Source organism: Mustela nivalis (assembly GCF_964662115.1).
Source record: "Mustela nivalis genome assembly, chromosome: 9".
NCBI lineage: Eukaryota > Metazoa > Chordata > Mammalia > Carnivora > Mustelidae > Mustela > Mustela nivalis.
The window spans coordinates 13,257,343-13,278,174 of record NC_139028.1 but is presented as its reverse complement, the minus strand read 5'-3'; the positions used below and the strand labels follow the sequence as shown (position 1 = coordinate 13,278,174).

General features: G+C 37.0%; 1 protein-coding gene across 3 annotated transcripts in view; it reads left to right on the top strand.

Annotated features, from left to right (window-relative positions):
* The window catches only part of LOC309840781 (protein MFI), a 63,157-nt gene that overhangs the window by 17,523 nt on the left and 24,802 nt on the right, over positions 1-20,832 (top strand). For 2 of the 3 annotated variants that reach the window (XM_082683235.1, XM_082683234.1), the window contains exon 3: positions 7,858-7,950. The exons of the other annotated variant lie outside the window; for it this stretch is intronic. In XM_082683235.1, coding sequence (XP_082539361.1) covers positions 7,858-7,950 — 93 coding nt within the window. The remainder of the gene's footprint in view (positions 1-7,857; positions 7,951-20,832) is intronic. 3 annotated transcript variants of the gene reach the window in all.

Genomic DNA, 20,832 nt, shown 5'->3' with positions numbered 1-20,832 from the left:
CTGAGCAGAGAGCCCGATGCGGGGCTGGATCCCAGTACCCTGGGATCATGACCCGAGCTGAAGGCAGAGGCTTTAATCCACTGAGCCACCCAGGGCACCCAGGTGCCCTCAGACCTTCATTCTTAAGTATTAATGCACAAGCAAGGATCAACTGATATTTAAGAGAAACATTAAATGATGTAAAAAAAAAAAAAGAGAGAGAGAGAGAGAGAAAGAGAATGAGAAAGGAAAAAATGAAGGAAATAAAAATGGTGATCAGTTTAGATAAGATCAGTATGTTAAATAGCTAAGGGGGTATATTTGGAGATAAAATGGTACCTCCTGCAACAGAAGGTATGACTGCACAGTTACGTTTGAAAAGTGTTTAGAAACTGAAAAAAAGCTAACCATGGAAGCCATGGTTCAAATATAAGGAAGCCATGGTTCAAATATAAGGATAATTTTAAAAGTTTTGAGATTCAAAGAGAACACATTTGATCTTAAGTCTAGAAACATTCTGTTTCAGATGGTTTAGAGGATGACTTCTAAATAAGGAAGCGTCATTTTAACATATTACAGGGCCCTATAAATGAATAATCTGCAGAGTCAAACTAATGTAAATGAAGGCGTTTTCTCACATTTGAATATTTTAACCCACTGAGCCACCCAGGCGCCCCAATATTTGCATATTTTAGATCAAAATAATGTATTTTTAAGTAAAATAGTGTAAAAGAACTTAGAAATAAAAGCACTTATTTTAGCCCCTCCTAGTCTTCTCTACCCTCATATCCTAAAGGCAACCACTTTTAACCATTTTTTGTTTTAGATCTATAGTAGTAATTTCTGTGTTTCTGCATAATATGCTTGGATAATTATCTTTTATTTACCAAAGTGACCTGTTGACTTTCTGCAAAGAAAATTGAGAGCTTATCTTGCTTATCCCTTACACAGTGTCATGTGGGATTATTTTTTTAGTTCCTCTATCCGTTACCTTCTTTCTTTCTTGTTTTTTTTTTTTTTAAAGATTTTATTTATTTATTTGACAGAGAGAGATCACAAGTAGACGGAGAGGCAGGTAGAGAGAGAGAGAGAGGGAAGCAGGCTCCCTGCTGAGCAGAGAGCCCAATGCGGGACTCGATCCCAGGACCCTGAGATCATGACCTGAGCAGAAGGCAGCGGCTTAACCCACTGAGCCACCCAGGCGCCCTTTCTTTCTTGTTTTTATTGTTACCTTCTTTCTTTAAAGGATATTTAAGCCTTTGTTTCTTGTTCCATCATGCTAACATAACATGATGTGACTTCTTTTTATATATGGTGAGGATATAAATATCCCAACCCCCCTCCTTTTAACCTGTCCCCCCAATCTTCAAATCCACAAATCCCATCACATCTACTATTACACTGCCAATATTCACTTGGAGGAGTCTCTCCGATATCCTGAACAGAAGTCCTTTATTGAATACGTGTGTTGCAGATATTTTCTTCAGACTGGCCTCATTTCATTCTTAAAGGTGTTTTTTGATAATGAGAAGTCTTGAGTTTTCATTAAATCTGATTTATTACTTGTTCTTTATGGTTAGTGTTTTCTGAGCCCTGTTTAAGAAATATTTGCCTAGGGGCACCTGGGCGGCTGTCAGTTAAGTGTCCAACTCTTGATTTCGGCTTAGGTCATGATTTCCATGTAATGAAATCAAGCCTCACTTCGGGCTCCATAAGTGCAGACAGCTTGAGATGCGCTCTCTCCCTCTGCCCTCCCTTCTTCGTGCTGTCCTTCTCTATCTAAAATAAGTAAATAAATCTTTTAAAAAAAAATATTTGCCTAAAGAGGTGACATTCTCAATTTCAGTTGCCTCATAAGGAGACCAACTAGCCACTATCCGTAGAAAGCATTCTTATGAAAATCCCAGAGCCAAGGACCAGAGAGACAAGGACCACATTAGAAGGATAAGAGGAAGGTTTTCACTTTGATCACATCACTTGGCACAAGGCAGCCCTAAGGAGCCCACTGGGCCTTTCCTTTCCCCAGTGGGGAATGAGATCCCAAGGTGGACACCCGACTCACCCAGCACTGTATTACATGTCAAATATTTGAAATAAATCTGAGGGGATTGTTTGTGTAACCTGAAGCCAGAAGATATCCTTCTTTTTTGTTTTTGTTTTTTTCCTAGAGGCTTAGTTGCTTTAGTTATAGATTGAGATCCAATATCCATCTCAAATTAATGCTTGTGTATGATGAGAGGTATGGACAAAGTTCATTTTTGTCTTTATAGATAACCAAATGACTAAGTACCTTTACTGCAAATGCCATCCTTTCCATAGTAAATCACAGTGGTGCCTTTGTTTAAATCATGTAATCATATATGTGAAGTGTTTCTATAGTCTCTGTGCAGTTGTGTTGGTCTATTTGTCTTTATTTGAGTCAATACCACACTGTCTGGGTAACTGTAGCTTTATCAGAAGTATGGGTATATGGCAGTACAGTCCTCCAACTTTGATGTTCTTCATGATTGTCATAGCTATTCTAGGGCTTTTGCATTTCCATGCAGATTATAGAATCAATTCATTAATTTTTTAAAAAATCATTATGGAGATTATATAATTAGAATTAAATTGAATCAGTAGATCAGTTTGGGAGAAAACTGAATTTTTCTACACTGAGTTTTCATGAACATGGTACATATCTTTATTTATTAGATAAATAAATTAAGCCTGGGTGGCTTAATTGGTTAAGTGTCTGCTTTCCACTCAGGTCATGATCCTGGAGTCATGGGATCAAGTCCTGCATTGGGCTCCCTGCTTAGTGGGAAATCTGCTTCTCCCTCTGCCTGCTGCTCTTTCTCTCTCTCTCTTTCTCTCTCTGACAAATAAATAAAAATCTTCAAAAAAAAATTTTTTTTCCTCCGGGATGTTTTGTAGTTTGCAGTGTAGAAGTTTTAAACATCTTTCATTTTACTTCTGGGTATTTGACATTTCTTGACACCACTGTAAGTGGTATTATTTTTAAATTCTATTTTCTGATTGTTCATTTCTAGTTTATAAAATGTAGTTTATTTTTGCCTGCTGACCTAATATGCACTTATTTCTAATTGCTTTTTTATAGATTCCTTTGGATTTTCCACTTAAGTATGTCATCCTTGGATGATAACTTTTACTTTTTTCTTTGCAAACTTTATACCTTTTGTTTCGTTTTTGCACTGATTAGACCCTCCAGTGCAAGATGGAATAGAAGCAGCAATTATGGACATTCTTGCCCTTTTGTTGAACACAGAAGCATGTAATATTCCACCATTAGTTAAGATGTTACTTGTAGTTTTTTGGTAAAAACTTAACATCAGTTTGGGGAATTTAACTTTATTCCTAGTTTGCTTTTTATTTTTATTGTGAAAACTCTAGGTGTTGAATTTTATCAAATGCTTTTGCTGCATTTACTGTATGATCATTTGGTCTGTTTTCTTCATTCTTTTTATGTGGTGAATTTCATTGATTGATATCCAAATGTTAAACCAGCCTTGCATTCCTGGAAAAAATTCTACTTCACTGATGTTTTATTACCCTTTTGATATATCCTGGATTTGATCTGATAAACGTTATTGACACAAATAAACAAATCTGTTAGAATTTCTAGGAAAAAAAAGAGTTTCATTCAAGCCCAAGTTAGAACAGCTGTCCTGGATACAATCTTCACAAAGAAGAGAGTGCTTTGATAAGGGAGAACATTTGGTGTAAGATTTTATTCATTTTATACATAAAGAGTTACAAATTATTAGACAAAGAACATTTTAGGAAATTACAGACCTTAAGTTTCCTGTATATGCAGGGCTTAGACTTCAGTTTTAGCGGAATCAGGGAAGTTTCTTCTTTCTCTTTCATGTTCAGAACGTTCCTTTCTGTTTATTCTTTAACAAAACAGATATACAGTGTGTACTCAGGGAAGAAATAGAATCCATGCTTTGAAGTTTTGCCTAGTTACTTTGACCTTGCTAAATGTTAAGGTGTAGCCTGCCCTGAAGTCCAGGAACAGGACTCATAGGCATTAAAAATAGAAAATTTCTTTCATCAACTTCATTTAGGATTTTTGCATATTTGCTCATGAATGTAATTTTTCTTTTTTGTCATATCCTTCTCAGCTGTTGATATCAAGATTATGCTGGCCTAATAAATTGGGAAATACTTCTGTTATATTATCAGAAAGAATTTGTGTGATTAATGCTGTTTCTTCTATAAAGAGGAGAATACGTTGGCAAAATATTGTATGTAGGAGTTTTCTTTATGAAAAATTTCTAATTAGGGATTCCATTTCTTTAATAATACAGGACTATTCAAAACTGTATTTCTTCTTATGCCCATTTTGGTGTTTCTTTTCAAGGAATCTGTCCATTTTCTTAAAATTGTCAAATTTATTTGCCTAAAATTGTTTACAGTCTCCTCTCACTATACTTTTAATGTCTATAAGATCTGGGGTGATATTGCTTGTATGTGTTTTTCTCCTTATTTTTCTATATCTGTCTTAGTCTTTATTAAAAGAAAGAAACCTGGTTTTGGCTTTCTTGGCTTTCTGTTTTAACTCTACATTTCATTAATTGATGAACTTTATTGTGTTTTCCTTCATTTTTTGAGGGAATTTGATTTGCTGTTCTGTTTCACACTTATTGAGAGGGAACATTAGATCTTAGATTTTACACATTTATTCTTTTTTTTTTTTTTTTAAGATTATTTATTTATTTATTTATTTGACAGACAGTGATCTCAAGTAGGCAGAGAGACCGGCAGAGAGAGAGGGAAGCAGACTCCCCGCTGAGCAGAGAGCCCGATGCGGGGCTCAATTCCAGGACCCTGAGCCGAAGGCAGAGGCTCAAACTCACTGAGCCAGCCAGGCGCCCCCATTTATTCTTTTTAAATAATATACGTATTTAAAGCTATTACGTTCTCCCTGAGCATTCCCTTAGATATATCTCACAGGTTTTGATATGTCATATATTTATTACATTTCAGTTTAAAATATTTTATAATTTCCATTATGATTTTTTTGATCCATGATTGATTGATATTAAGAATTTTATATTTAAGTAATCCTTCACCAAACATGGGGCTCAAACTCATCACCCCAAGATCAAGAGTGCATGCTCTACCAAATGAGCCAGCCAGGCATCCTGACCTGTGAGTTATTTAGAAGTGTGTTGTTTATGGGTTACTGGGTGGCTCAGTGGGTTAAGTCATTGCCTTTGGCTCAAGTCATGATCTCAGGGTCCTGGGATAGAGCCCCACATTGGGCTCCTCGCTAAGTGGGAAGACTGCTTCTCTCTCTCCCCCTCCCCTTGCTTGTGCTTTCTCTCTCAGATAAATAAAGGATTTTTTTGAAAAGTATGTTGCTTAATTACCAAATATTTAGGAGTTTTCTAATTACCTTTCTGTTATTGGTTTTCAGATTTCATTCCACTGAAGTCAGTTATTTATATGATTTCAATAACCTGAAATTTGTGGAAACTTGCCTGACCTAGAAAAAGTTTATTTTTGGAAATGTTCCAAATGTAATTTGGAAATGTGAACATGAGAAAAAAATGTATACTGACATATTTAGATCAAATTAGTTAATCATTCTATTCACATCTTTGGTAGCTGTGTTAATCCATTTGGGCTGCTATCACAAAGTACAATAGACTGGGTAGATTATAAATAACAGAAATCTATTTCTTACAGTTCTGGATTCTGGAAAGTCTAAAATCATGGCACCAGCAGATTTGGTGTCTGGTAAGGATCCGCTTTCTAGTTCATAGGTGAACAGTTGTCTTCTTGCCATGACCTCATGTAATGGGAGGGATCAGGGATCTCTCTGAGGCCTTTTTTTTTTTTTTTTTTAGAAAAGGGAGGGCTAGAGGGAGAGGGAAAGAGAGAATCTTAAGCAGGCTCCATGCTTAGCATGGAGCCCAACATAGGGCTTGATTTCACAACCCTGAGATCATGACCTGAGCTGAAATCAAGGGATGCTTAACGAACTGAGCCACTGAGGTGCCCCTGAAATGATCATGTTTTTATCCTCTCTCTTGTTGATGTGATGTTTCACAATAATTTTTTAATGTTGAATCACCTTTGCAACCCAGGAATAAATCCCACTTAATCTTCATGAATTATTTTTTTAATTTATACTTGGACTGAGTTTGCTAATATTTTGTTGAGGGTATTTGCATCTGTGTTTGTCAGAGATATTAGCCTACAGTTCTCTTTTTCAGCAATATGTGTCTGGTCTTGATATCAAGGTAATGCTGGCCTCATAGAATGAATTCGGAAGTTTTCTTTTCTCTTCTTTTTGGAATAGTTTAAGAAAAATAGGTATTAACTCTTTTTTAAATATTTGGTAGAATTTGCCATGAAACCATCTGGCCCAGACTTTTGTTTTTTGGGAGTTTTTGATTACTGATTCAATTTCTTTGCTGGTTATCAGTCTGTTTACATTTTTTGTTTCTTCTTGTTTCAGTTTTGGGAGCATATATGTTTCTAAGAATTTCTCCATTTCTCCTAGGTTGTCCAATTTGTTGGCATATAGTTTTTTCACAATACTCTCTTAAAATCCTTTGTTTTTCTATGGTGTAAGCTGTTATTTCTTCTCTTTCATTTCTGACTGTTTTGAATCTTCTCTCTCTCCTTCTCTTTATTCCTTCCTTCCTTCCCTTCCTGCTTTCCTTCCTTTTTTCTTTCTTTCTTTCTCTCCTTTTCTTTCTTTTTTATGAATCTGGCTAAAGGTTTATCAATTTTGTTGCTCTTTTCAAGGAACCAGCTCCTGATTTCATTGATCTACTCTACTGGGGGTTCCCCCCAGGTTTTAAAGCTTTTATTTGCATATTAAAAATTGTGCATTCCAATAATTAAAATCATTTGAACAGAAAAAGTGGCACTTTACAGCTTATAGGACACGTTGGACCAGGTTTTACTGTTGTCCCACCCAGCTTCTTCGTTCACCAACATACAGGTTCTTTTCCTTCCATGCCAGCCAGACAGGCAGATGGGCACAGCAGGTGTCTTCCTTGTGGGTAGTTATGTTCTGATGTGAGCTGCACCATTCCCACAGGCAGTTGCCATGGGGCTTCACATTGCCATACTGGTGGTGTGGATTACTTCTCTTAGAACTGATCTGAGGTGACATGAGCATAGTGGGGCAGGGCAGACGTTTACCAAGAGTTACTGAGGGTTTGGGGGAGCATAGGACATAAGGAGAGTGTCATCAAAGAAATAGTTTTCTGAGATAGAAGAATTGTTTGGAGTAGTCTGCCTAAATATTGTGCTAACATGAATAGCAGATCGGGTTTGTAAGTCAGGAGCAGGAACTGTATAGGAACGAGGTTCTGTAATGATAGTAAGATAGTAATTATTTAGTGCTTTCTTGTGCCAGAAGTTGTTCTAGAAGCTTTACAAATATTAACTCATCAATTCTTCACCATAGCTGTATCAGATACCCACTGTCATTCTGGTCGTTCAGCTGAGAAACTGAGTGGACAAGCTAAGCAGTTTGTCCACGGTCACATGGTTGATGGGAACCCAGATAATATTGTGCCAGACTCCATGTTCTTAACCAGCAGGCTGTTTTGTCTTTCTCCCGGTTTACTATGGCTGCATCGAAGTGACTCCACCAACATCCTGGGTATTTGATTTATAGTTACTAATGTAGTTCCACAATTAAGGGTAAAACTCTTTGTGAGAATAAAACCGGTATTGCCTAGCTTGCCAAAGCAAACCCTGAGTGGATAAGATTTCTAAAATCTAGTTTATATACATAAAGTCTACTTTTACGGTTTTTACTTATTTTGCCCTAGTTAGACACAAAGCTTTAATTAGAGGTAGAAAATCCAGTTTTGACAATAGAATCTTATGTGCTTGAACCTCTAGAATGTTGCTGTATTCCAACACTATAAAGGACTGATTGATATCAGAAGACAAGGGGAGCCACGTCAGATAGTGAAATATATTGATCCTAAAGAGGTGAGGATGGTATTTATTCTTGCGGCATCTGTTTTTTCCCTTCAAAATGTGTGAGTGCTCTATAAATATGTCTGTGTTTCTTTTTAAAAACTTTTTCTTGAAGTGTGACCCACACATGGAAAAGTTCATGAAACACAAATGTGCAGCTCGGTGGGTCATCCCAATCCCCCGTGTAGCGATCACCCAGATCAGAGTGTGAGACAGACCCCTGGCTTGTGGCACTCTGCACACCTCTGCACGTCGCGGCCAACTCCCTGCTCCCAAAAGGCAACCACTAGGTTGGGTTGAAGCTTTGTTGTTGTTGTTTTCCAGTCTTCACTATTCTTGAACCACGTGTGGTTTCTTTCCCTTTTTGCTTGTTTCCTTCATTGGCTCTTCTGACACCTGACGCCTCAACAATGGTTCTTCCAGGTCAGCTGAGCTCCTGACATTTTTTTTTCATGTCTTTTATGTGTATATTGTCTCTCACTCTTCCAGGCTTTAAGCAGTTCTTTATGTGTTCTTCATACAAACCCTTTGTTGGTTTTCTGTGCTGCACATGACATTTTTCATTCTGTGATTTGACTTGTCACTTTTACGGTCTTCCCTCCTTTTTTTTTTTTATCGTGAAAATTCTCAAATATATAGAGAAGTAGAAAGAGTAAAGTAATAAACCACAGGTACCCATCCCCTAACTTCAACAATTAGCAATTTATAGCCAGTCCTGCCTCATCTACATTTCCTCCCTCTTTCCCCAATCCCTAGGTTAATATTTTGAAACAAGACTTCATTATTGTGGTGAACAGTGTTTTGGTGAACAGAGTTCTTAATTTTTTTTTTTAAAGATTTTTATTTATTTATTTGATAGACAGAGAGAGATCACAAGTAGGCAGAGAGGCAGGCAGAGAGAGAGAGAGGAGGAAGCAGGCTCCCCGCTGAGCAGAGAGCCCGATGTGGGGCTGGATCCCAGGACCCTGAGATCATGACCTGAGCCGAAGGCAGAGGCCTAAACCACTGAGCCACCCAGGCGCCCCCAGAGTTCTTAATTTTAAAGTAGTTTAAATTATCAACCTTTTTGTATATGGTTGGTGCTTTTTATAAACTGCACTAATCCTGAAGTCATAAAAGTATTTTCCTATATTATATATAAACTTTACCAATTTGCCTTTTCATATTTAGATCAGCAGTACATGTGGGGTTGATATTTTGTGTACAGTATGAAGTAGAAGTCACTTTCATATTCTTCCCTATATATATCCAAATGATGAAACACTATTTTTTTTAAAGATTTTATTTATTTATTTGACAGACAGAGATCACAAGTAGGCAGAAAGGGAAGCACGGGTTGGAGGGGGGAGCCAGCACCCTGCTGAGCAGAGAGCTTGATGCCCAGCTCCATTCCAGGACCCTGAGTCCATGACCTGAGCCTAAGGCAGAGGCTTAACCCACTGAGCCACCCAGGCGCCCCAGAAACACTATCTTTTAAAAACATAGTCCTTTCTCTACTGCTCTCCGTGCCACTTTTATCATAAATCGAGTAACTATTTTTGGATGGGTCTGTTGATGCTTTTTCTATTCTCTTCCATGGTCTATTTTCGACCCTTGTCATAATTATTATAGGTTTGTATTAGTATATGTTTAAAGCAAGTTTTTATGGTAAAAGAGTACTCCCATTTTGTAATTCTTCAAAAAGACACTTACAAGCTTTTGTTGGTGTTTTGTATTTCCATGTAAATTTTAGAATTAAGTTGTCAGTTTATACACATAAAATCCTCCACCATCGGGAAAATAGTGGACTAGGGAGCTCTTCGAGTAACTGTTAGAATCACCTTTATTGGAATTCTGGAATCCAATAAAGGAAACATCGGGCGACTAGGAGCGTGCTTCATGAAGAAAAAGGCTGCTAAATTCATGAGGAAGCCTTGTCGTGTTTGTGTTCATCCACCCAGCAGGCCTCCTGCCTCAGCTTGTTGGTAGCTACGGAGACAAACATTTACATTCTTGGTGTGGCTTTCTAGGGCCAAGGGGTCAACTAGAGATCTTATTCTCAAAAATTGTTGTTGTGGACTTTGACCTCTCTGGCAGTTGCTTTAGGGACCTGCACAGAGGCTTGCCTTTGTTTCTCCTCACCGCCAGGCACCCCCAGGGCTGGGCCAGCTCCCTGCCCACAGACAAGATACAGGGGCTGCCAGACAGGTCAAGAACAGGCAGACCCAGAGCCTGGGAAGGACAAGACTGAGGATGAACATACAGGGTGTCTGAATAAATAGAGAGTATATTAAAAAATCAATTAGTGATTGTCAGGTCCTGGCCAGGGAGGGAGAGAATGGGGAAATGGGGAGTGACTGCTTAATGGGTATGTGGGTATGGGGTTTCCTTTGGAGTAAAAAAAATATTCTGGAAATAGACAGTGGCTAAACAATGTTGTGAATGTATCAGATGCGCTAATGGTAAATTTGTGTTGTGTGTATTTGACACTATTTTATTTTATTTTTTAGAGAGAAAGAGTGGCAGGAGAGGGGCAGAGGGAGAGAGAGAAAATCTTAAGCAGACCTCATGCCCATTGTGGAGCCTGATGTGGGGTGCAATCTCACAACCCTGAGATCATGACCAGTGCCAAAACGGAGAGTCAGATGCCTAACTGACTGAGCCACCCAGGTGCCCCTAACAAAATTTTAAAAAATGTTTTAAAAAATATTTTAGAAGTGGGATTGTATTGAATATTTATATCAGTTTGAGGAAAATGGACTTCTCAACTCTTTTGAGAGCTCCAGTCCATGAACATTTGTAGGAAACATGGTGAGGTACTGCCCAGATTCCTCTTACAAGGAGTTAGTACCCAGTTCAGTCCCAGGGACTGTGATCAGCAGAGAGCCTCCAGCTCCGAGCATCTTGTTTCTACCTTATCTGGGGAGAACTGCCTCAAGGTCAGTCAGGTATTTCCAGGGCAGTTCATATCCAGTAACCAAGCAGTGTAGGGTAGAGTAGGGAAGGGGGCATAAAGTCTGACCTGAGATAGTCCAGTTTGGCAATATTCACTCTAGAAGCCACAGGCTTGGATCGCCCTGCATAGTAACTCAAACACATCCTTCCTCCTCTTTTCTAGGTGTTGATCCCTTATTAACATGTGGCACCCAAATGTCTTTTCAGTATCTTCTTCTGGAAATCCCAATCCTTAACATTATTTAGTTGTTTTATAATTTCTCTCAACAATGCTTTATAGTTTTCTGTGTAGAGAATTTGCACATTCTTTCTTAAATTTAGACCTTGCTTTTTCAAGCTCTTTTTAAATAGTAATTAGAAAATTTTTACTAACTTCGGGGCACGTAAGTGACTCAGTTGCTTGAGCATCCCACTCTTGGTTTCGGCTCAGGTCATGATCTAATGGTTAATGGGATTGAGCTCCACTTCATCGTCGGGCTCCATGCTCTGTGGAGAGTCTGCTTCAAGGTTCTTTGTCTCTGCCCCTCCTCCCACTCATGAATACTCTCTCGCTAAAATAAATCTTTAAAACAAAAATTTTTTTACTGATTTCTGTTGCAAATACATAGGAAGACAAGTAATTTTTGTTTGTTTCTTAGCTTTGTTTCAGCAACTTTGCTCCCTCATTTATTAATTTCAATAATTAGTGCATAGACTCTTTTGGATTTTCTACAGGAACAAGCATGCCAAATTCAAATAATGAGTTTATTTTTTCACTTTCCAAATATACAATTTATTTATTTTTCTCATACTTCCACATTAACTAGAGCCTTCAGTAAATTGGTGAATACAAGTGGTAACCACTGCCATTCATGATTTCAAAAGGAGAGGGCTCAATAATCCATCAAGTATACAGTATGCTATAAGTTTTTGTGTAGAAAACTTTTATTAGAAAGTTCCCTTGGGCTCCTGGGTGGCTCAGTGGGTTAATCTGCTGCCTTCGGCTCAGGTCATGATCTCAGGGTCCTGGGATTGAGTCCCTCATCAGGCTCTCTGCTCAGCAGGGAGCCTGCTTCCCTCTCTCTGTCTCTGCCTGCCTCTCTGTCTACTTGTGATCTCTGTCAAATAAACAAATAAAATCTTTAAAAAAAAAAAAAAAAAGGAAGTTCTCTTCTCTCTTTGAGCAAAAACAAGTTTTTCCCCCAATCCAAAAAATGGATGTTAAATTTTATGACATTTCTCTGCTCTTATTGAGATATTATTATTTTACTTGAATGTTAAACTACTTAGCATTTCTGGAATATACACATTTTGGTCAAAATGTCTTATCTTTTTCAAATATCACTGAACTTAGTTTGCTAGTACTTGGCTTAAATTTTTGTACCTACATTCGGGCAGACCATGTAATTTACTTTCTTCTATTGTTTCTGTCAGATTTTGGTATCACGTTTAGCTGACATAGTAGCACAAGCTGAGAAATGTTCCTTCTCGTATTGTGTGTTCTTTCTTCTGTAAATGGAAGGATTTACCAGGGAAGCCAGAAGTTTACTTGGTGGAAAGATTCTAAATTACAGAATTAGTTTATAGTTATAGATCTATTCCTATCTTATATTTATTTTTGTGCTACATTTGATAAGTTGTACTTTTCTGGAAGTTGCCTGTTTCACTTAAATTTTCAAGTTTATTTAATAGAATTATTGATAATATTCTTTAATGATCTTTATAATGATTCTTTAATTCTCTTTATTTTCTGCCTATTCACTTTCTTTCTTTCTTCCCTCTTAATTGTATTTATTGAAGTATAATTAACATACACTGTTACATTACTTTCAAATTTACAACGTATTGATTCCACAATTTTATATATTAGTCAGTGCTCATCAAGATAAGTGTAGTGTAGTCACCATACTATGTCATTGCAGTGTTACTGCGTTCCCTATGCTGTAGTTTTCATCTCCATGACTTATTTATTTTAAAACTAGAAGTTGTACCTCTTAATCCCCTTCATCTATTTCACTCATCCCTTCACACATCTCCCCTCTGGATACTACCAGTTTGTTATCTGTATTTAAGAGTCTTGAGAGAGCAGAAAGATGGCAATGGAGGAGGAGGACCCTAGGCTCATCTCATCCCACCAATAAAAGTAGATGACTATCAAAACATCCTCAATACCCTAGAGATCGACCTGAAGAGCAACATAACAAATTCCACAACTAAAGGAAGAGAAGCCACATTGAAGAAAGTAGGAAGTGCAGAGACACAGTTTAGAGGAAAAATAGTTCACGAGTGCTGTGACGTGGCCATGGTCATGGAGAAGGGCAGGAGCATACAGGGGAACACACAAGAAAAATGTTTCCCCAAAGCTATTGGCTTGGAAAATGAGAGGGACTGAATTTTATGGGTTCCTGTAACCACCAGGGCTTGAAGTCTGAAGTTTTAAAGGTCAGCAGGCTTGACTGGGGTAGAACCTGGAAGGCACTGCTACTCCTGGAGAAAAGGCAGGCAGACAACTCAGGCACAGACAGCTTGGAAACAGCAATCTTAAGAACACCTAGGGCACTCAAGGGCTGATTATTTGGTCTTCTCAGAGTGTGTCCCTAAGAGGCAGCATTCACAGAGATACCTCTCTGGGAACAAAGGAGCTGGCCAACACCATTTCCTAACCCTGCCCCTCAGCATAAACACAGAGCCACCTTTGGGAAGTAGTGCAGCACTGATACTGGCTGCCTAACTTGCATACACCAAGTCCTACACCACCCCTCACCTCCTGGCTCTGGTGGAGCTGTCCTTCTCAGTCACACTTGTCTCAGTCCCAATGTGGTGGACATCTCCCCAAAAAGACCAGCACAAACTCCTTTTCCTGCTCATACAATGTCTTCCTACCAGAGAGTTTTGCAGGGCTTCAATTCTGGTGGAGGTGATAATGAGTCTCATTTCAGAAGCAGACCAGAGCACACCTAGTTAAAACTCTCCACATTCAGGCCAGGGACCAAACCCTTCCCATACCAAGCAAGGGGAGCCTCTGGCCTAAAGGACAGAGCAGAGGACATGATAGCAGAATGCAGAAAACACACACTGGAGATATTCCCTGAAGTACCAGACCCTGGATACTATAGAGCCTCTTCTTCATAAGGCCATTACTTTTAGGAGCAGGAGACATTACTGGCTTTTCTAACACAGTGAACAAGGCAGAGACTTAGACAAAATGTGAAGACAGAGGAACTTACCCCAAATGAAGGAACAAGGTAAGGCCACTGCCAAAGATCTAACTAAAACAGATATAAGTAACATGCTTGATGGAGAATTTAAAGAAATGATCATAAGGATACTCCCTAGGCTTGAAAAAATAATTTAAGACATCAGTGAGACCCTTACCACAGATAAAAAAGTTAAAAAAGAATCCAAGATGAATAGTGCAATACACAAGATTAGAAACACACTTGATTCAATGAACAGTAAGCTGGAAGAAGCAGAGGAATGAATTAATGACCTAGAAGACAAAGTAATGGAGAGCAATAAAGTTGAACAAGAGAGGACAGTTATGCAACATGAGAATAGACTCAGGGAACTGAATGACTCCAATAAACATAATAACATTTGTATTATTGGAATACAAAAGGAAGAAGAGAGAGAAAAGGGGCAGGAAATTTATTTGAAAAAATAATAGCTGAAAACTTCCCTAATATGGAGAAGGAAACAGACATCCAGATATAGGAGGCACAGGGAACTCCCATCAAAATCAACAAAAACAGGCCAACACCAAGACATATTATAATTAATTTGCAAAATATAATGATAAGGAAAAAACTTAAAAAACAGCAAGACAAAAGAAGTCCTTAACTTCTTATAAAGGAAATAAAGGAAAACGCACAAGGATAGCAGGAGATTTTTCAACAGAAACGTGGCAAGCAAGAAGAGAGTGGCATGATATATTCAAAGTGCTTAATGGGAAGAATCTGCAGCCAAGAATACTCGATGCAGCAAGGCTGTCATTCAGAATAGAATGAGAGATGAAGAGTTTTTCAGACAAACAAAAACCAGTGGCATTCATTACCACTGCAAGAAATATTAAAGCAATTCTTTGAGTGGAAAATGGAGACCAAAAGTGATGGTATAAAGGCAGGAAACACAAAAGCAGTAAAAATTAGTATTTCTGGGCGCCTGGGTGGCTCAGTGGGTTAAGCTGCTGCCTTCGGCTCAGGTCATGATTTCGGGGTCCTGGGATCGAGTCCCGCATCGGGCTCTCTGCTCAGCAGGTAGCCTGCTTCCCTCTTCCCTCTATCTCCCTCTCTGCCTGCCTCTCCATCTGCTTGTGATATCTCTCTGTCAAATAAATAAATAAAATCTTTAAAAAAAAAAAAGAAAAAAGAAAAATTAGTATTTCTGTAAAAAAATCAAAGAACTCACATAAAAAGGATATAAAATATAATAACGTATACCTAAAATGTAGGAGGGAGAGGGGAAACGAATGGCTTCCAATTTAAGTGGCCACCAACTTAATATAGGTTGCTGTCTGAAGAAGAAGTTATATATGAATCTAATTGTAACCATGTATTGAAAACCACTAGTAAACATCCAAATAATATAAAGATAGAGAAAGAAATCAAATATCTTACTGAAGAAAATCAGCAGAACATGAGAGGAAGATAAAAAGGATCAGAGAAAATTTCCCCAAACAACCACAAAACAAATAATAAAATGGCTATGTGTGTGTGTGTGTGTGTGTGTGTGTGTGTGTGAGAATGGTTCAAATAAGACCCATCTTATTGCTGTATACAAGAGATTCATTTCAAACCTAATGATGTTTGCAGATTGAAAGTGAGAAGATGGAGAAACATCTGTTGTGCAAATGGGTGTCAAAAGAAAGAGGGAGGAGCAATATTTATATCAAATAGACTTTAAAACAAAGACTGTAACTGGAGGTAAAAGAAGGACACTATATCCTAAGAAAGGGGATAATCCAGGAAGAAAAACAATTGTAAATATTTATGCCCCCAACATGGGAGCACCCAATATATGAAACAGTAACAAACATAAAGGAACTCATTGATAGTGTAGTGGGTAATAGTAGAGAACATTAACACCCCATGTACATCAATGGAAAAATCATCTAAAAAGAAAATAAACAGGGAAACAATAGCTTTGAATGACCAACTGGATCAGATGAACCTAACAGATATATTCAGAACATTCCATCCTAAAATAGCAGAATATACATTTTTCTCAAGTGCACATGGGACATTCTCCAGTGTGGATCACATTTTAGGTCACAAAACAGGCATCAACAAATACAGAAAGATTGAAGTCATGCCACACACCTTTTCTGATCACAATGCCATGAAACTAGAAGTCAGCCACAAGAAAAATGAAACGACCACAAATACATGGAATTTAAACAACACACTACTAAGTCATGAATGGGTCAAAACAGGAAATTAAAGAAATGTTGAATCACTGAATTTTACAACTGAATCTAATATTACACTGTATGTTAACTAACTGGAATTGGAATTAAACTTTTGCTTGTGGATGTCCAGTTTTTCCAGCACTGTTAAAAACTATCCTTTTCCTGTTGAATTGGCTTTGGTCTTTTGTCAAAGACAAGTGGACTGTATTTATGTGGGGCTATTTCCAGAACGTCTCTCTGTTCCACTGATCTGTTGTCTTTTCTTTTGCTAATACCACACTTGATTATTACAGCTTCATAGTAAGTTTTAAAGTTGGGTCCACCATCGCTTCTCGGCCTTTTGGCTAAGATCAAGTGTAAAGTTGGGTCCACCAATTTTGTTATTCTCCTTCAATATTATGCAAATGGCAATATTATGTTGGTTATTCAACATTGTGTTCATTATTCTAGGTCTCTTTCTTGTATAAACTTAAGAATCAGTTTGTCCGTATCTACCAAATAACTTGGGATTTTGATTGAGATTGCATTTAATCTATAGAAGAGTGGGCACCTTGACAGTATTGAATCATTCTATCCAGATACATTGAATATCTCTCCTTTCATTTAAGTCTTCTTTTATGGGCACTTTGGTGGCTCAGTCGGTTAAGCATCTTCCTTCCACTCAGGTCATGATCCCAGGGTTCTGGGGTTGAGCTTTCTGCTCCACAGGGGTCTGCTTCTCCCTCTGCCCCCGCCAACATGTTCTCTCTCTCTCTTTCTCAAATAAATCTTTAAAAAAAAAAAAATAGGTCTTCTTTTATTACAGTGTTGTTTCCTTCATAAAGATTTTAATATATTTTGTTAGATTTATACCTGCATATTTCATTTTTTGTTGTTAATATAAGTGGCATTGTGTTTTGAATTTCAAATTCCAGTTGTTTGTTGCTGGTATATAAGAGAGCAGTTGGCTTTTGCATGTTAATGTAGTATCCCCTAACATTATTATAGTTGCTTTTTTGTGCCAGGAATTTCTTCATTGATTCATTGGAATTTTTAATATAGGCAGTTATGTTTTCTGTGAACAAAGACAGATTTTTTCCATTTCAACTTGTATACCTTTTATTTCTTTTTCTTATTGAATTAGCTATGACTTCCAATATGATGTTGAATAGAAGGGGTGAAGGGACATCTTTGCCTTGTTCCTGCTCTTAGCAGGAAAGCATGCAGTTTCTCACCAATAAATATAATAGGTGTGTTTATTGTGGATACCCTTTGTCAAGTTGAGGAAGCTTGCCTCTATTCCTAGTTTGTCAGAATTTTTATCATGAATTGGTATTGAATTTTATCAAATACTTTTTCTGCATTGTTGATATGATCATACGATTTTTCTTCTTTAGCCTTTTGTAATTTGATAATGACCTTGCGTACCTGGAATGAATCCCACTTGCTTGTGGTATATAATTCCTTTGTTGAATTTGACTTGCTAATATTTTCTTGAGGATTTTTGCATCTATGTTCATGAGAGATAATGGTCTGTAATTTTCCTTTCTTGTGGTGTCTCCCTCTGGTTTGGGTATTAGGATAATGCTGGCCTCATAGAATGTGTTAAGGAGTATTCCCTTTCCTTCTGTTTTCTGGAATAAATTTCAGGGAATTGGTACAATTCTTTCCTTAAATGGTAGTATTCATGACTGAACCTATTGAAGCTTGGTGCTTTCTTTTTTGAAAGGTTTATTATTGATTCAGTTTCTTTAATAGGTCTATTCAGATTTTCTGTATCTGCTTGTGTGAGTTTTGTCAGGTTGTATCTTTCAGGGATTTGAACCATTTCATATAGGCTATCAAATTTGTAGGCATAGAGTTTTTCTTAATATTTGTTAATTATCCTTTTAGCATCCCTGGAATCAGTAGTGATAGCCCCTCTTTTCTGATATTAATCATTTGTGTCTTCCCTCTCTCTCTTTTTCTTCTTCATTTTCCTGGTCAGAAGCTTACTCATTTTATTGATCTTTTCAAAGAACTAGCTTTTAATTTCTTTTATTTTTCATATTGGTTTCCTATTTTGATTTCACTGATTTCTGCTTTAGCTTTTATTATTTCTTTTCTTTTGCTTACTTTTGATTTAATTTCTTTTCCTAGAGTCTTAAGATGGAAGTCTCGAATATTGATTTCAAGTCTTTCTTGTTTTCAAATATATTTATTCAGTGTTATAAATTTTCCTCTAAGCACCATAGCCTCTGCATGTCATGAATTTTGATAAGCTGTATTTTCATTTTCCCTTAGGTCAAAATATTTGTAAATTTCTCTTGAGACTTCTTATTTGATCTATTTGTAACTAAGAGTGTATTGTTGAATTTCTAAGTTCTGGACTTTTCAGCTATCCTTCTGTTCCTGATTTCTAATTTAATTCCATTGGCATCTGAGAGCATGCTTTAGATAATTTCTATTATTTTATAGTTGTTAAGGTGTGTTTTATGGTCCATAACATGTTCTATCTCAGTAAATGTTCCATATGAGCTTGAGAAGAGTGTATATTTGCTATTGTTGGATAATGTGTTTTAGAAATGTTAGGTCTAGGTGATTACAACAAGTGTTGTTCAGTTTCATAATGGATTTAATTATTTTTCTGTCTACTGAATATGGCAGTTACTGATAGAGAGGTGTTGAAATTCTCCAACTATAATAGTAGATTTCTCCAGTTCTTATAGTGCCTTACATGTTTAGATAGTCTCTTGTTAGGCATAAATACTTTAGGAATTGTTATATCTTCAAAGAGAATTGACCACTTTATCATCATGTAATCCTCCTCTTTATCACTAAGAATTTTCCTTGCTCTGAATTCAGCTTTTTCTGAAATTAATATAGCCGTTCAGTTTTCATTTAGTTGGTGTTAGTGAATATGTTTGTTTCTCCATAACTTTGCTTTTAACCTGTGTCTTTATATTTAAAATATTTTTTGTAGACAACATACAGTTAGATCTTATTTTTTAAATCTATGTTTATAGTCTCTGCCTTTCACTTGTATATTTAGACCATTGATATTTAATATAGTGATTGATATCTAACATATTTGTTAATGTTTTCAGCAATGGAAAGCAATCAATTTCTTGCCCTTGTTCTTTCTTTTTTCATATTCTTTTTCTGCCTTCTCTGGCTTTAATTGAGCATTTTATATGATTCTATTTTCTTTCAGTATATCAATTATAACTCTTTTTTACTAATTTGTGGTTTCCCTAGAGTTTGCTGTGAATATTTACAACTAGTGTAAGTCCACTTTAAATAACACTATTCCACTAAATAAAATTTCCAATGAGGTTAGGAGACAAAGTCGTGCTAAAAGGAAGGGAAGTGCCTCAAATACCCAGCCAGTTCTCATCCCCATCTGAGTTTGTAAATGGTAGAAGGATAAAGAAGTAAACTCAAATCTTCCCAAAAGTACACCTGGATTTCCCATAGGCTTTAGTAGTTGAGTAGATAGAGACTTGCCAGGACCACTTCTGAGAAATAGGGAAAAACTAGAAATGGGCAGACCAGATATGAATTACTAAATCTATAATCCACGCTTGACCCACTTCAATTTCTGATTAGATTGACATGATAATCCTTTCACCCTAACTGACTAAAAGAGGAAAGAAAAAAAAAATCCATGAAGCTGTACACTTAGGATTTGCCTAATTTAGTGGAGATAAAAGTATATATATAGTGAATTTTGTTTAAAAATTATATACAGTGGATCCTTGAACAATGTTGAGATGGGATAGTGACCCCCCCAACCCTGCCATGCAGTGGAAAGTCCATATGTAACTTGTGACTCTCCAAAAAGTCAACTACAAATAACATAGTGTTGACCAGAAGCCTTACTAATAACATAAGTAGTCATTTAACACATATTTTATGTGTTATATGTATTACATACTTTATTCTTACATTCAAGTAAGCTAAAGTAACATGTCAAGAAAATCTTAAGGAGGAGAAATTACTTTTACAGTACTGTACTATAGAAGATCTTCATATAGGGCTGCCTGGGTGGCTCCGTGGGTTAAGCCTTTGCCTTCAGCTCAGGTCATGATCTCAGTGTCCTGGGATTGAGTTCCGCATCGGGCACCCTCCTAGGCGGGGAGCCTGCTTCCTCCTCCCTCTCTCTCTCTCCCTCTCTGCCTACTTGTGATCTCTTTCTGTCAAATAAATAAAATATTTAAAAAAAAAAGAAGATCTTCATATAAGTTGACCTGCATACGTCAAACCCATGTTGTTCAAGCATCACCTGCATAAACTTTATGAATTTTATAAATAAAAGTCTTAGATCCTGTTATAAAACATATCAATTCATGTTAGAATTGTGATCCTATATATGTATACATGTGTATATACATTCTTTAGTCAGGAGAAAATTGTGCAAAACTTCATGTGGTCTTTCAGGCTTTACATGAATGATTTAGGATAACATGTATTTTCTCATTTAACTTAATATTATCAGGAGGTAAGATCAAATTGTCTTCTGAATGATTTAGGATAACATGTATTTTCTCATTTAACTTAATATTATCAGGAGGTAAGATCAAATTGTCTTCTGATTGAGTACCCAAAATTGTTTT